The sequence below is a fragment of the Gavia stellata genome, chromosome 4 (genome assembly GCF_030936135.1).
Source record: "Gavia stellata isolate bGavSte3 chromosome 4, bGavSte3.hap2, whole genome shotgun sequence".
In the NCBI taxonomy this organism is placed as follows: Eukaryota; Metazoa; Chordata; class Aves; order Gaviiformes; family Gaviidae; genus Gavia; species Gavia stellata.
This window is the reverse complement of record NC_082597.1, coordinates 37,060,734-37,078,216: the sequence shown is the minus strand read 5'-3', so window position 1 is coordinate 37,078,216 and position 17,483 is coordinate 37,060,734. Positions and strand designations below refer to the sequence as shown.

General features: G+C 39.1%; 1 protein-coding gene across 1 annotated transcript in view; it reads left to right on the top strand.

Annotated features, from left to right (window-relative positions):
- The first annotated feature begins 11,380 nt into the window (after positions 1–11,380).
- The window catches only part of TAFA2 (TAFA chemokine like family member 2), a 54,597-nt gene continuing 48,494 nt past the window's right edge, over positions 11,381–17,483 (top strand). Inside the window, exon 1 of the mRNA XM_059816131.1 lies at positions 11,381–11,489. Within this exon, the coding sequence (XP_059672114.1) occupies positions 11,384–11,489 (106 nt within the window). The 5' untranslated portion in view covers positions 11,381–11,383. The remainder of the gene's footprint in view (positions 11,490–17,483) is intronic.

The window sequence follows — 17,483 nt, the reverse complement described above, 5'->3', positions numbered from 1 at the left end:
GTGGGCAGGGCAGGTCCTTGCTGGCCAGGGCCTGTCACACCTCCGGTCAGTAATTTCTTAGGCTTTCCCTTTTGGCCCGTTGTTTTCGATTTTTCACCTAGAAGGGTCAGCCTACACATCCTAAAAGTGTGGTTATTGGTAGCTTGGCTACCAGACTCAGGGAAAAACTGTCAGTAATCCAATGGCTGAGAATGGCAAGTATGGAGCCAGTAAAGTATCCAGTTTGACAGTTTTACAATGAGTTGTACTTTCCTTCAACAGTAGAGTTGCTTGTAGATTAGGTAGTACTCAGTGTGAAAAAAACCCAGGAAAACTCTTGTCTTTAATTTTCTGCATTGAAAGACAAGGGTTTTGCTGTTTCACAAAAAGGAACAATTCACTGAGTAATTTGAAGTAATTTATTTTGTACTCTATGCTCTAAATTAGGGGGTTGTACTGCAGGTAGCGGTTCCCTGATTTTGGCACACAAGCTGTCCTTCCCTTTGCTGTGGTGTCACGGTAGGAATAATGGCCCTAAAATGCAGATCAGAACTTGTTTGAGGGCCTCCTGAGTGACAGGTCCCTTTCAACATGCCATTGAGGTTTGCTGAGGATCTGAAAATGCTTTTCAGATTAATCACAACCAAAAGGGCATCTTATCCAAATATAAAATAATGATAATTATCTCCTTCCTCATGAGATTACAGGCTGTGTCTACATTAGCAAATAGTTTATCCCTACAGAAGTGATTTTGTAAACCCAAACTGTTGTTGCTGAGGGCACAATGTCCACATTATATTAACTTAGTGGAGAAGGAGTTTGTTTTCAACTAGCTCTTGTCCCCTGAACTGAACACCCCTAAACTGCTGGAGTGCATTAGGTGCTCTCTCAGGCTCATCTTCTGCTTTATTTTCATCTAAAAGGGATTAATTTCGTTTCCTCCAGATCATATTAAATGGAGACAACTCAAAAATTTGTTTGAAAAATGAAGTCCAGCTCCAAACTGAAATGGTAACACAAATGCACCTTGTAAGAGTCTCTGATCCAGGGCACTAGAGGAACAGAACACTATTTATTGATTTGTTTTGTCATTCATGCTCCTGTTGTGCTCTACTTGCAAATCCCAAGCTACATATCATGCAGCAGGAAGCTGGGTGTAGACTTTTCATAAGTGCAGGTTATGACTGCTTATTTAATGAGCTCCTGGTCATATTAAAATGCTATTGCAAGGCTGGTGTAGTACATGCCAAAGTAAGTGCGTTGTTTCTGGAGGTATCTTCACTTGGATGAAACTCAGGATTGTACAGTCAATATGGCTCTTATATAGCTGCTGGTACCCTTCAAAAGATGCTGTTTGAAAAGGGGCTGGGATTTGATTTTTCAAGGAAGACTGGGTGCCATATAAATACTTCAGCCATCATTAGGCAAATACTGTCCTGACTTGAATCCATTCCTAGCAAGCCATCACAGGAATACTCTGAATTTTTTTTCAGTATGAGCTGGTTATTAATAATTTCTTACTGTTTCAGAACACTGATGAGGAAATAGAGACTGAGAGGAGACTTCAAAATTGTGTGGCATACAGCATGATTCTCAAGACAGCATTAGTTATTATAGTCTATGTGACATATTAGATAGCATGCCAGGGCCAAAAACCCACCAATATTTGATACAACCCTGTGCATAGACAGAAAAGCCACTGTACTTTTCTACAAGTAAGTTAAAAATTCAGATTTTCCTTGCGTCCCTATGTGGGCATACCTCTGCTGAGTACAAGGCTCTGTATCTGGATGAGGTGATGGACTTTGTGTTCTATTTCCGAGCTGGTAGCTGAAGGTTGCAGCCCGGCTTCCTTTCTTTAGCATTTCTCAGAGTGAAAGAAGTCTTTGCCTGTGCACTAGCTCAGGAATAGAGATTTGCATTATGTACCAAGTCCATATTTTGGAAGAACGTGGTCTAACTTTGGTATAATTCTTTTTTCCCCTGGAAGTGGTGCCTATGGTGGCTGTGATGAATGAGAATGTGTTAGGACTTGATATTAAAAGAGTGGAGGAATGTGTTCCAACTGTGTTTCAACTAGGTTTAGTCCCAGTCGACAACTTTCCTGTCTTCCTAGTGTGTTATGGCAGCTCTTAGAGCTGTTTTGGTCATTGCACAAGCAAGCTTTATATTATACTGTGATTTGAGCAGCCTGTCATTTTTTATTTACACTTGAACCCTTGTTTTCAAGTGTGGCCCAAAATGTGTAGGAGTCAGGTATAAAACATAGATCGGGCTCAGACCTACCTATTATTTGTCAAAGTGCTACTATGCCTATTGGCAGATATAATTGTCATGAAAATAGCAGGGGGGAACTTAGTCTGAGTCTTGCTTCCCTGTTCATCTGCAGAGGTCTGTCACAGGGTTATTTGTCAGAAGAATTCTTTGGAATAACAAAATTTAACCTTCAGTAGGGAAGTCATGCAGTAGAATCTGAATGGTTCCTGTGAACATACTAAATTTCAGGTCTGGCAAGATCGTGTAATATAATCATAGCACTTAATTCATATTCTTATAGCCATGTAAGAATCCCAGAATTAGTCCTCCAGTATTGCTTGAAAGACATTATGTTTAAGATGGTAGTCACTTCAAATGGATTTAATAATAACAGAAATTTTTAAATTCCTGTATTAACACTCTTAAAATACTTCTAATGGTATTGTTTCTTCCGTTTTTCTCTTAAAATTCTCAATTAATTTTTGAAAGTACATGCGTTTTTTTTCTACATTTGGACTCTTGCGGAAAACAAGACTCCTTCATATTTTGACAATTGTGATGCCAGTTTTATATTTCCATGATATCAATGCTAAAACCAGGATGACAATAGGAAGATTTTCAGTTTAAAGCAAGAGTGATAGAAAAGAGACTGAGTTCTAAAAAAAGTGAGGGAGTCTTAATCATGGAATAGTCACCCATGCTCAACAGTATGACTTTAATTCACTGAAGTTAGTCAAAAAGCAATTTTAGTACTGAATGGTCCACCAATACAGTACTGTGACGGTTTGGGTCATCTTAAATTTTATGACACAGAGATGGCAATTTTGCCTTGAAGATGTTGAAAAAGAAGGAGGAATATTCATCTTAATCAGATGTTCATCAGCATGGCCAATTTTTGGATGTAGCCCAGTGTGGGTTCAGGTAATTAGTGAGGAGCCTCACAGTTTTTTTCACATAGGATATCACAGAGAGAAATGCTATGACTTGTTTTTTTGAGGAGAGTGAAATGAATTGGAAAAACCCACTACACTAATGCACTTGGAAAGAACTCGGTTGTAGTTTTCTTCATGAAAAAACTAGCACTTGACTTCCTGTACTAATGTACAAAAAAGGAATCATGATATTGATGTAGAGACAAGACCTGAAGAGACTTCCTGAATCACTGAGCTGAGTGTCCTGATCATGTCTGCTGGCAAAATATCATCTAATCCATTTCTTACGGATGTTTCTTGCCCTCACTGTGTTTATTTCCTTTCCTTGATGTCTCTGTTTCCCTTCAACATTTGCTTTGCTCCACAAGCCAAGCTCTTTCAAACTCCTCCTGTGGTAGAGTCTTCATTCCTGTGACCATCATAGAATACTGTCCCCACAAGTTTTGTGGGTTCAGTTCTTCTTTCACGAAGATGATTGACCAGAATTACATAGATTATTCTGAATGATAGTTTAAGGAATTTCGTACTTGTCCTTCTGTGTCTTTATTAGAAATATATAATTTAGTAATTTATAGGATTTGCCTTTTTCACAGCCATCTCATGTCATATTGATACTGATGTGCTCTTGCTGATCAACTAAAATAAACTAGTTATTTTTTACACATGTTTTTTCAAGTGATGAATTCCCAACTTGTAGCAGAAATGCTGTTAATCCCTGATACTACCTTTCGGTACTACTTGCTGTTATCGCACCTGGATACACCTTTCAATTCTTGTAGTAATCCACAGAGTCTTCAGTTTAATGTGTAAGTTCCGGAGTGACACTGTAGAAAATGCTTTATCTAAATCCAGACAAATTATACCTACTTCATTTCTTTGTCTGGAAAATCAGTTATCTTATCAAAAAAGCTGTCAAGTTAGTCTGGCATGATCTACCCTTGGTAACACTGCTACATTTTATCTTATGTTCTATTTACTTCTCTGTCTTTAATTTATCTTTTTCTTCAAAGCCTGTTCTAAGCTCTTGCAAACTAAAGAGGTCAGACTAATAGGCTTACCGTTGTCCAGATCATTTTCACCCTTGCTTTTAAATATGGGCACTTCAGTTGCCATTCTCCACTAATATTTGATGCTTTCTCGCCTTGATAGATTTGGAGGATTATCTCTGCCACTGCAATGACCTTTATGAAATCACAGTATACCTAGTGATTCAGGTCTCAGTGAGACATTTTGTTCAAAGCCCATTGAACTGTTATTCTTTTTTTTCCAGTTAAACTTTTGAATGGTTAGTGAGATATGAATAAAGAAAATTTAAATAGCCGTCTGCAAGAGGATCACATGTAAGGTATAAGCAAATACTACTCCCGTGATGATTAAGTGAATTGACAATACCCCCTACAACTTAAAGCTCCTTTAAGCACAGAAACTGGGAGAGAAAGAGTTTAAAGTGGCATAATAATATCAGAGAAAATGATGTGAATTGGAGCCTAAGTACCTTCTAATACTGAACACTTAACTGTGAGAGCTTATTTCACAAGGGTGTAGGACATCATTGGGCAGATTAAAGATATTAGAATATCTTGGATGTTTAAATATTCTGTAATATTTTATGATAGCACTTAAAACCACAATGAATGGCATGTGCAGGTCTAATGCTAGATTATTACTATTAGTCATAAATACATAGAAGTACAGAATCTATCCCCACAAAAATTCATGACATTTTCTTTCTGTGTACTTAGTAATGTGTCAGCATCAATGTTCATCAGGTGAATGCTCTTTTGCTGGTCCTGATGAAATGACCAAGAAAGAAATTTAATATATACACAGTTAAATACACCTGTATTGTTTGAGTTGAAGCTGGCTAGGAGGACAGTGCATTTCTTGTTTACTCTTTCTTTACTTTCTCTATTGCTTTCAGTTAGGTGTTGCATCTGAAAATTAATGAAGGTGAAAATTACAGTCAATTGTGTCTGCAAGGAACTGGTGTTAATCTGGAAGCAGGGGAGATTAACACTGATAGCAGTTTAGAGGGAAGGCCATTCATCAGTATCATCTGAGTTTTCAAGGCATTATCATGACAACTATACATACCCTTTTGGAGGAAAAAAGTTTTCCCCATAATCTGTCAGGGTTTCTAGCTGTGAGGTGGCATGCAGCTAGGTGACTAAAGCATTTTATACCTCTGGCAATTTAAACGTCCATGCTTATCAGATTTTGGAAACAATAATATATATGTAAATTTCACATCCAAGTGCTATGAGATACTGTCAACAAACGTAATTACCTGTATGTGCATCTGTCTCCAGTTTCCTGCTACTGGGAAACTAATTGCAGTATAAAAAGAAAAATATTTTTTGGTTTATTGCGTATTTTCATATATTCCATAACTTTGTTTTTCAGATATTTGAGATATTTTCTTTTCTTGAAACTGTCTCTTCTTATGAAAGCTCACTCGCTAATCATTTTTGAAGAACTCATGTTGTGTACATACATCTCTGTTTGGGAAAGCATGTGCTTAAATTTAAGTATGTGCTTAAGTGACACTGATTTAAATAAAGGACAAGCATGGGCATGCATGTCAATCACACGCTTAAGTTCTTTTGGGAAGAAGAATCCATTTGCCTCAGTGTCTTAAGTCTTAGCACAGTAGCCTTTCAAAAGCTGTCCTTATGGCATTAAGCCTAAAATTCTTCAATCTGCTTCCACTGGTACACTTCAGGTGAAAGTAATGGTGACAACTTTACTGTATTGATCTGCCAACACTGCTTTAACTATTTCCAACTATTTCTCAATAGCGGGGCTAAGCTCTCTAGGGCTACTTATTCTGCTATTAAAAGATCCACACTGGTAAATGACAACTTTTTGAAAAAAAAACCCAACAAAGCCCACTCCTTTTGCTTTGCATACAGAGATTTCCTATGTGGCTCCTATGTAAGACCTGTGTGCTTTGCTAGGCTAAATGCCTGTTCTCTTTCTTTCCTTGCCCACCTAGATCAAAGAAAGTAGCTTATGAGAACAGGTCTGTGTTTTTCCCCCAGCTTCATTTCAGAATCAGAATGCACTTTGTGTCTGTTACAGGCTGTGATGTATGAAGCAGAAAGAAGATTGATTTTCACAAGCTACCTTGTACCTGAAGTAATGAGAGTGGCAAATTACTTGCTCACTGAGCAAACATGACAGGAATGTCATAGAGGGAATTTATATATATGCAAACACACACGGGTCACATGGGTGTTACTTTTACAAAGTGACCTTATCCACCAGAGGGGCATTTTTAAATCTGCATTAGCTTACACAGGAAAGGCTAAATAAAATTGCAAATACCTGCATTGTGCGGGATGTAGAAACTAACACAACTAATAAATAATGTAAGATTCAACACAGTACAGAACATAATGTAAATGGCTGCATTATTTCTCTACAAGAGTCTTGGGGTCAGAAGTGATTTCTACTACTCTTTTAGGGTATATCTGAAGTAACAAAATATTTGTCGTAAAAAGAAAAGCAAAGGAGTATGGGACTAATTTTCTATCAGGTTTTTGTCTCTTAAACATTTCATCAGGATTCAGTAGAGAAATAGTCTTACGCTTCTCTTGATGAACACTTGCATTCACAGAGTGTATGTGTTTGCAGAAGACAAATGGATCTTACTGACACTGAAAGTTACTACATATGTAAAGCAGGAATGAATGAATTTTGAACAGCTTCACAGAAGGTGATGTTTGTAAAGAAAAGAAAGAGAAGGAGCAACAGAGAAAAATGCTGTTCCTCTCAGGAAACAGATGAGAATTTTATTAGTGCATAAGCTCTTAAGGGAAGAATGTAAGCTATTATTTCCTTACTTTTTTTCTCCTCAACAATAAAGATTACATGAGGTTATACTTCCCTTAAAATAGGAAAGCAAGGCAATTTAGCACTGGCCATACAATGTAAGGTAATTCCCACGTGATTCTCCTCTGTTTCTGAACTGCTGGAAAGGTGGCTGATCTCAAGCCCAGAAGCAAAGAAGGAAGAAAGTAGAACCTCAAGAGCTTATGGATGTTACATTGCTGCAGTGGAATTGAAAAGTCACCTCTGCGCATGGCAGTTTCAGTACAGCCAAATAGTTGGGCCACATCTGTTGTTGGGAGGGGGCTGACAGTGAGATGGAGCAGCAATGAGGAGAGCCTGTGCAACCTATTAATAGTGTATTCACAGTTCTGACGAGCCACGGAGGCCAGGGAGAAGGATTTCTGCTGACACAGCAGTTTGTGAAGCTTCTCTGCAGCATCAGATGTGGTTTCACCCTGAGAAAAAAATCCTGCAATTTTTAATCTACTTTTGTCACTAATCACCAAAACAGTCTATTCCTGAGTCCATGATACCAGACTGTTGATGGTTTCATGGAGTGCACTTCAGGGAAAACGAATCTTATAGAGTGAAAGTAACAAATCCTATGAATTTATTCATTGTGCTACGGTGTTAGTGAGGAGCTGGTCACGGCAGTCATCTCACACTCAGCCACTGCCTGTTTGAATTATGTGGGTGACATCTTTTTGTTTTATTTTGAATGTGGCCCTGGAACCACAAAAGGAGCTATCTTTCTTTTTCCTTGCCTCTAAGCACATTGAAAAATTAATTCAAACATGGCAGCCTTTCATGTCCTCTTTTGTGTGAAAGTGCTGAGAATTCCTTGGATTTATTTCCAATATGATGGGGTTAGAAACTGGAGGAAATTTCTGTTACACATGAAGTTTGTATTTTCGTGTAAAATTGATTTTCAGATGTAGGCATCTTCTATAGCATGGCTATTCTCAATTTTGATCACCTTTGTCTTATGTGGCATTACTGAAGGCTGTAAGGACTACAACAAGGGAGAGATTCTGCAGAAAGAAAGGTAAATAGAAGAGGAAAATGTCTCACAGAGAAAACCATTCAAGTTAATAGCTGTAGTTTATCTGTGGAGCTCTGCATCACCTCTAGTAAAAGCAGACCTCATTTCAGAGCTCATTTGTTCTATTTAACACAGCCTGTTATGTTAGTGTAATAACAGTACGGTAATGGACTGAATTTTATTTCCTGGATGCACTTACTTGACATGGATCAGGGTTGCAAGAGGCTAATAGTTATGTTTCAGAGCTGAGGTCAAATGCTATCTAGTTCCAGTGTCTTCTCAGTGCTATATCACGGGCTGTTTTGCAAATCCACAAAAATAACCAGCATCACAGTTTCTGAGCCCAGACAATAATGCGTACACTCAGATACTGAGCATATCTCATGGCCTCTCCTTGTTTTCTAGCTGTTTGACTGCTTTGCTGATGATATGCACCCATCCCAAACCCCTGAGTTTCTTGGACTACAAACCCTTCATTTTTTTTGTTTCTAGGGCTGTATTGCTACACTGTGGCTTCCCTGTGTGTAGCAGGACTGCTGGGAGCAGAGGGCTTTGTACCTTGTTTGTGCTTATGCAGCCACTTGCCTGTCCTTGGACTGACCATTGTGAATGGCCAACGCACACAACCACAGGTCTAGTCTTATACTGCAGAATTAGTTTGAAACTTAACATCACCTTCCAACTTCTTCTTATTTGAGCTGCTGTATGTTATGAATGCTTTAACTGCTGAGATACTGTTTTTTGTACTTCTGCTGATGGCCTCTGAACTATTAGTCTCAAGCTAGAACTGCTGCTTGCACTGACTTTTCTGTTAATTGTGCCTATTATGGGGCTGCTATAAGACAAAGTTATGATTTTTGACCTTCTAAAGGTGAATACCACAAGTGAGTAACACGGAATAGTGCAGTAGGCTTGTGGTACAGAAACAATGTATTGTTTTTCTCATGATTGGAAAACCTGGCAACGGCATTGAGCCCAGACTTTCTGAATCAAAGCTGAAGCCCTTCCGAACAGTCTCTTCTACATTCAATGCTGGCTTACTCCTCTTTGGTGTGCTGGGCTGTGGGCAGAGGTTTGTATCTTCACTCTGCCACCTACCCTGAGGGGCTGCTGTTCACAGGCAGATAGGTTGGTTTTCTCCCTTTCCCCCTGCCACTACTGTTTTTCCTTATGTATTTGTGTTTTCTGCTGTACATTTGTTGCCAGCCTCACAGCACAGCGAATGAATCTGGCATCAGCAGAGTATAGGAAGGGACAGTATTAGATTCAACTTTGCTTAATGGTGCAAGCCCCACTGGGTTTTGAGCAGTGTTGGGTAGGTGAGGAAGAAAGATTTGATTTTAATGAGAGATGACTTGGCACCAGCATCATAACAGGTGCAGTATGAGAATCCAGGAGTGAAAGAGTTAATTCATATTCTGTTCACAGAGATAGCTGTGAAAGAGCATATGCTGAATGGGCATTCCAGTTTCATTTTTTTTGTTCTTATTTACAGTGACAAATAATATATTTGCCTTTAGTTTTGAGTGCTTCATAAACCTGGAGCTGATGATGAATATGCAGTTTACATTCCAAAGGCACTGGAATCAGTGCAAGGAGGCAGAGCTTGGTGTGGTTCATAGCACACTGTGACCTCCATCGTGATTATTAATCGGTCAGGCTTTCAGGGTCACATCCACCATCCTAGATACAGCACTTGCTTACTCCTCTCTCTTTTTCCTGATAAATGTCATAGCTGAACCTCTGGGAAACACACTGTAGATAGGTGACTTCTGTCAAAGGACGCTGAGTTCTATTTGCTCTGAATTCAGGTTTAAAGGGCTTGGTGCATTCCTCAGCGGGTTCTTAATTTGAGTTGTAGTGTTTTGTTGCACACAGCCTGGTGTGGAAACTTACTGATGCTTAACAAGATCTCATCTATCTCCTGGAGAGCAAGTTTGGCAGTTTTGGGGGAAGTGGCCTGGTTACAAGTCTAGAAATCATGAGTGAAGTTGTGGGGTGTGTGGGGGGTTGCCTTAATCAGTGTGTGATGTTCTGTTAGAGAGCAATTTGCTCAGAGGAAAGGAATTGCTTTGAAGGAATGGAAAGAGATTTGGGACTTTGAACAGGCTGCTGGTTAATTCTGTATTAGAGCAGTCTGCCTTTCACAGAGTTGTGGTTGCCCAAGATAGTGTTGTACATGAACAGAGCAAAAGAGATGGTCTTAAATTCCTTTGGGCTTCTTATGAACATAATACGAGACAAATGTGCAACCATACTGAAGCAATGCAGTTTTTTCTGCTCAGAAAGGCACCCTAGTTCCAAGCATTACAAAACAGCGATAATTTTGTTCAAGTGATCAAATTTGCAGCTTTGCTAGTATAAGTGATTTGAAATAGGCATCATCGTCCTATCGACCTATCAGCAGAAACATGACCATTGTACAGCACTGTTTCTTAGCCAGCTCCCTAGGGCTCTTCAACAGAGACTGAAAAGTGAGAGAAGGTTTCATTATTATACCTCTTGCCACTCTCTGCAGAACTGTAATCCTTAAGCACTAGAGCCTATGTTCCTGAACTTGTCTTTTTGGCGGGTGGAGGGGTATTTTGTCTTTGGAGGAGGTTACTGAGAAATAAGTCATATGTTAACTTGTGCTTGAACCACCACGGTGGCTTGCTGTCACAGTGAAAACATCACTGAGTAAGATGAGGGTAGCCGTGTGCAATTTCCCTTGGTGCAGTAAATCAAATCTTTTCATTACCCAAAGATAGACAGGAGAGAGACTAGTGAATCCGCCCTGCTCGAGTCCATGTTTCCAAACCACTCATGTCTTCGTAGCAGGATTTCTCTGTGGGAGGGTTGGCACATGTGCTGGAGGTCTATTAAAATCTTTTATCTCCTTACTACTCGTGGGCACAATCCAAAAATGTTGCAATCCCAAAAGCTAAAATCTCCACTGCATGGTCGGAGAGGACCTCATTGACCATGGCTGGCCCCAAACACACTAGTGGAAATGCTCTATTCATCAAAACCTGCTGAATAGCTGCATGGATTCATCCTTCTTGCCAGCTTTGGAGTCTGCTGTGGTTATGAACACTACTTGTGCCTTGAGAGAAATGTGATGAGTGGAGGTGTTGAATTCTCCTGGTACTGACCAGGGTGGAGGAATGCTGGCAGACCACGGAGGGAGATTATACTGATGCTCTATACGATGTACCTCATTTAGAGCTAAACAGAATTTAAGACTTAAGGGTTGTCAGCCAGACATAAAAACTTCTTGAATTCTCCTTAAATTAAGACAAAAATGTTTTTTAAAGAAGTCTTAAAATAAATACTTATTTTGTGCATTTTTATTTTCAGGATGAATCAGAGATACTTACAGAAAGCAACAAAAGGAAAACTGCTAATAATAATATTTGTTGTTACGCTGTGGGGGAAATTAGCATCTGGGGCAAATCATCATAAAGGTAAGAAATTCTGTTCTGTTCTATTATACTGTCATATCTGTGGCCTCTGTCAACAAATTCAGAAGTGTCCAGTCTATGCGACCATTTTTCCTTATGCATATTTGTGTCTCCTGATATTGATCCACTAATCAGTACCAAAGGAGGAGAGTTTTCAATGGATAGATTTGTATTAATTTCTTGAGAATTTAAGTATTTCAGTCCCATTTTCAGCATTCTCTGATTTTAGGTGATTTTGTAATGATGGTACAGTTAAAAAGATGGTAAAAAAAGCTGGTAAGGTAAAAAAAGCTGGTAAGGTAAAAAAAGCTGGTAAGGTAAAAAAAGATGGTAAAGTAAAAAAATCAAATATTGATTACTGCTTGTCTCATAAAAATAGATATATCAGAGAGCACATATGTGTGCTACAAATGAATTCCTGGAATGAACCTTAGAAAGAAACAATTTTTAGTAACATATATGCTGCTACCATGTGCAGTTATCTGTCAAGGCTAACTTCATGGATAATGTGTGCTGATTGTTTCATCACCAAAAAAAGACTGTTGCTTTGCAGTGTTGTCTGTCTTCTATGCTTCATTCCTAACACCGGACCAGGAACTTTAGTAGCTTGTGACAATGTGAGATTTGTTTCCTCTTGGTCATTCCAGCCTTTAAAATGTATGCACACCATCAGAAACTGTGATGGTTTATTGAATCTTTTAAAAAGGTGTCTTTTTTTTTTTGTGTGTGTTTCTGTAAACCCTTAGTGCAAGGAACAAGCTCTCCAGATTCATGTATTAATATCTTCTTGTAGGCTAATAATGCTTGAAATGTGATCTGCATTATAATATGATTTTGAAGTCCACTTCTTGTCTTCATATGGTGTCTGTTGGTTGTTTAGCTGCTTATTCAAGATCAGAATAAGCTAACAACTTGGGTGAAGTAAGGGAGGGACATGAACATTACTGAGAGCTGAGGAGTTAAATACCAGGGAAGGTTTCCAATAACACCAGTCAGTTCATATCTCTATGTCCGTGTACAATTTACAATGTTCTCTGTGAAGATAGGATTTCATGGGCAGGTATTTTATATATCTAGCTGCTAGATATTTTTCTGCTGTGTGAAGATATCTTTCTTCAAAATACCTCACTGTTTAAGGACTTCAGGATGCAGAGGCACTTTCTGCAAAGTCTTTTGTGAGTTGCAATTTGGCTGCAGACAAAACAGATTCTGACGTGGTCCGGCAGGCCACCAAAGATGGGCATGATGCCAGACAGGAACCGTGCTGACACCCTTTGCTCAGCCTCTCTTCTCCGCTCTGAACCAGAATATGGATTTGTGCTGTGGCTTGCCAGTCTAATTGTCTATTGGAAAAGAGCCAAGATATCCTTGCCTGGATTCAGAATTCTTTTGTCTTTGATTATCTTTCCTTAAAAATCAGAAAACCCATCTCCAGATCATTTTGATTCCATCCACAAAAGCTGGTCAAGCTGTGATTGCCTCAATCCAATTCAAACTTTGCCAAAATATGCTTGCTACTCTTTTTGAAAAAATTATGAGCAAAACCTGTCACCAAGTATTTAATGGAAACAAATTATAATCCTAAGGACTATTTGGGGAATTAGTGCTTCATAATTGAGAAATAAATGATCCCCCACTAATTTTAGCTTTCCAGATATATTCATGCAAGGGCAACCCCAGCAGAAAAATACCATTAATTATCTGGACAGTACTTGATGTTTGAGCCCCAGCCTTAGAGCAGGGATAACTTGAGAAATACTGAATCTGATGTTTTTAGATAAAAAAAGTTTGCACATTAGCCCCCTGCAAAATCAGGTTATTAGCTGTAGGGACTTCTTTACATTCCTGCAAGTTAACAAAAAGCTTTGGTTCTTTTTCTTTAAGTTGTAACTTTTCACCCCCTTAGCAAAATATATGAAGTCTTGCAGGGAACAATAAGAAGAAGAAACATGACTCGAGTGTTCAATTTTGAAAAGCAACTATTGTACATGTTCAGTTTCTTTTGGAAAGAAAAAATATTCAGAAGGATTTTGGCTTGTGGATTTAATAGATCTGCAAATCAGCTGCACTCACTGTGTATGGGGGATTATTTTTAAAAAGCACAAATCAGAGTAATGCAGCTCAGCTACCACTGATTTCCAAAGAAACTGGGAGTTTAACTTCCCATATTGTCAAAGAAAATCTTCCCCCTACTCTAATAGCAGAAATGGAGCTAAGGTGCCGTCAAGGAAAACCTGAAACTGTTCATCTTTGCATGGAGTTTCCAAATACTGAGAAATATGTGAGTTTCTTCAGCAATAGTTATCCCTAGCATCATTAATCTTCATTTATAGAAGTCCTGCTAACATATTGACACAACAAACCCTAATGACTTTGAAGGAGCCCTTACAATTTCAAAGATTGATAATCTACATTTTAAAAAAATCTTTCCTATTGGCTTAATCATATTATGCACCAGTTGCACCAACTCTTAAACCCGTCTCTTTTTCTGAAGGCTATTTTAAAAGAAAAGGAAAAGAAAAAGCAGGAAAGATCATCAATGTGTGAAGAATTGTTTAATGAGCATTCTGCTCAGCAGGGATATAAGCAGCTGACTTTGACAGGCCGTCTCTAGGCTTGTTGCGCTTACTTCAGGGATACGACGCAAATGAGAAATCCCAAGTCAGCAGCAAGAAAAACAGAGGCTGAGGCAGGGCATGGAGAACCAGGCTTTGAGGTCCAGTTGAGCAACCACCAGGGTTACAAACTGGGATTTCAGATTACAGCTTTTCAGTGTCAGGTGCGTGGGAGCTAAGTCCATCCTTCTTTCTCTTGAGCAGACTGGTTTGAAGATATGTCTGCTCCCTTTATCTTGTCTGATTGTTAAAGTTTCATCAGTCTGGGCAGAAAGTCCAAGAGCTAAAAAAGGTAAGCACTCACAATGTTTAAAACAGAACAGAAAGCTCACTTTTTTGCCACACATAGGATTATGAGTTCTGCGTAGTTCCTGGGTGTGCACATGCTTATATTCCATTTATCCTATCCTCTGGAAAGAAACAGGAACTCTGCTTTTTCTTTTTCATTTTTCAGAGGACCCTGATACTATGGTGATGTGTGCCTTACTGGAGCACATGCACCTGTGGATCAGCCTGCAGTACCAGATCCATTTGTGCTGCAGTAGCTATGTATGAGAAGACAAGTAAAGAAAGAGTGGCATATCAGTCTCCAAAAGGATGTTGTCAAGGTTATGGGTCTAAGAGCTGATATACCTTGAGGGTGGCTGAAAGAAATCCATAAGAGTATTTTATTATAGGGTTGATCCTGATCCTCCTACTCATTGCTAGCCCCTGGAAAACAAATAAACCTGTGCAAACATATAGTGTTCACTGACAGATACGGCAGGCAGGCATCAGTTCAGCATCACTGCCTGTTTGCTATTTCTGTCATTGGGAACATGAATTGATTTGGTGACCATTGTATCACAGCCTGTGTTTAAGGTTTCAAGTGTTGGGCTGGTCCTTTTGAGAAAGAAATATACTGATAGCCCCTTACAAGCACTCCTTTGTAGACAAGAGACTACCGCAAGACAGTTTCTACCCTAAAACTAAAAACTCTTTCAAAATTTGGATTTCTTTGAGCTTTTTGTGATTGCTAAGTTTATTTTACATTGATAAAGCAATAAGGTAATTTAAATAAATTAAAGGTGCTTTTGAATCTGAGCATAGTTTAATATTCCTCAAAATACAAAACAATAAAATTTTTATTAAATTTTAAATCCCTAGACAAAATAGAAAGCTACTTAAAAATATGCCTAATCATGAATGCTTGCTTGCCAGAAGGAATTTGTTATTCAACCAGAAAACACTCCAGGTAGGTAAATAAAATAATTGAGTATTTTTGGACTGACTAGATGAAAAGGCATGATAATTTATTTTCATTTAAAAAATTTCACTCATAAGCTGAACTTATTCATCTGATGCCTACCATATAGATAAAAAAACCTAAACTCTTTATTGTTTGTGATGCAGAATTGCTGCTCCTACTTGTCTGTGAATTTGCACTAAAATAGAAGTCTGAGGGAATGTCTTGCTGTTTACAAGGAGAATATGAATCCTGGTTTCTCCTTGCAGAGGAGTAGCTGTTCTGAAGCCCAGCTGAATGAAGGAACCACTGAGCCTCTAAGGCTGCTAGTTAGATCATTCTTCCTGGATGAGTCTGCCTTTCTCAGCTGCATTGCCAGGGCAGAAGCACTGCTGGTACCAGTGTTGTGATGTAGGATATAGCCTGTGCCACACACGTGTCTGGAATTTGGGAATGGGTATGACTATGAGAAGCAAGAAACCCAGTGGCAGCGGTAACACGCTTTCCAGTGATGCTGATGTGTTTTTTGACATGGATGGACTTTCATTATCAGTCACCTTCTGCCTTGATCACCAGGTTTCTTTCCTTTTGTTTTGTGAAAAGAGTACAAATAAAATGTGCAGGACAGTCCTGGAAAGCCTAAGGAACTGGCTGAAAATTTTAAGTTTTTGTGGAACTGAGTTAGAAATATAGTTTAATTGTCCCCAGGTGTCTTCTTTGGGTAACTCATCATTTCTACTTGCTTTGGAAGAGCTTCTAAGTCTTATGTCTAGATTTGTCATGTTTTGTCATGCCACCACAAAAAGGTGGCAAGCCCTCAACAGGGCTCCATATAGTCTAACACAAGTCCCACATGTGTATATCTTTGAGAATGTAAACTTTTTTAGGGGATGAAATCTCATAGTAATGAACAAACTCAATCAAATGTGATACTGTAGGCCAGTATGGGCAGTACTATGCCTGCTTCTGGAGAGGGAGTGGAAGGACTCGTAGCCCTTGCAGACAGATGGGGTGATGCAAGTTTGTTCTTGTGGCTTCTAGCGTTCAGTGGGGCTCTGTTAGCAAGTGCAGTAATGCTAACGCTGCACTGAATCAGCATGTGACAGGCTCAGCCTGACCCCGGGGCAGTGGAATTGATTTGTTCTGAGGAGACATAATATAGCACTTTGTTAAAAGCTATGGTAATGTCCTGTGCACATTGCCTCAATGCCCTCATGTCTGTTTCATGCACAAGGGTGAAATTCACTGGTGAGTTAGGACAGCTGTTTAGATGGCTTAATGGGTGATGTATGTCATATTTATGGTTTTGTATCCCTAGGGCAGTGCAAGGGACTTGAGGCATGCTGGTGAATCTTGTGCAATGCTTTGCAAACTCTTAGTGTTGTGAACTGTGCCTTAAAGATACCGTTGATCCTCTGGTCCTTGCAATAGATCTTCTCCTAGCCAAACTTTCTCCTTACGGTTATCCACTGACTGATATTCATCTAGTTGCCTATCTGTAACTCTGTTACTATACATATGACTTCATGTTCTGATGTCAGTATTTAAATTCTAGCACTGGCTTGCACTCCCTGAACTCCCAGGACAAAACTTTATCATCAGAAGTATCATATATTATGGACATGGGTGAATGTACCTTGAAGTTTACTAAAGATGATGCCTAAGTAGAAATGCTTCTGAGCACTGATTATTAGTTCTGCTTATTTGTCTTCCTGATTTGCTGTATGTTTAAATCTGAAGCAGCAGAGCACAAGACATTGTTTTTCTTGTGCTGACTGCTTGCTACAGACCAAATGAAACTGTCTTGACTGGGCTGGGAGAAAGCCTCCAGAGGACATGGGTGGTCAGGTAAAAAAGGAGAGACTAGTTTGCAGGAAGCCTACAGCAGGAGCAAAGACTGGGGTACAGCTGTGACGGCTGATGAAGAGACAAACAGCTAGCCTTTTGAGGTGATGGAAAGAAAGGGTCTTAAGGAGCCAGAAGTGACTCTGTTGAGGGGTTCTGGTCTGAGGGCAGACTTGGAAAGAAGAATCTGTCCCACCAAAGGCAGATTTGTTATAAGTTCTTTTATTTCTGTTCAGTTTTACTCAGCACCACTGAGTTTTCTCTGTTTTAAAACATGTTTGTGTCTAGTTTATAATAATGACTTTGAATTAT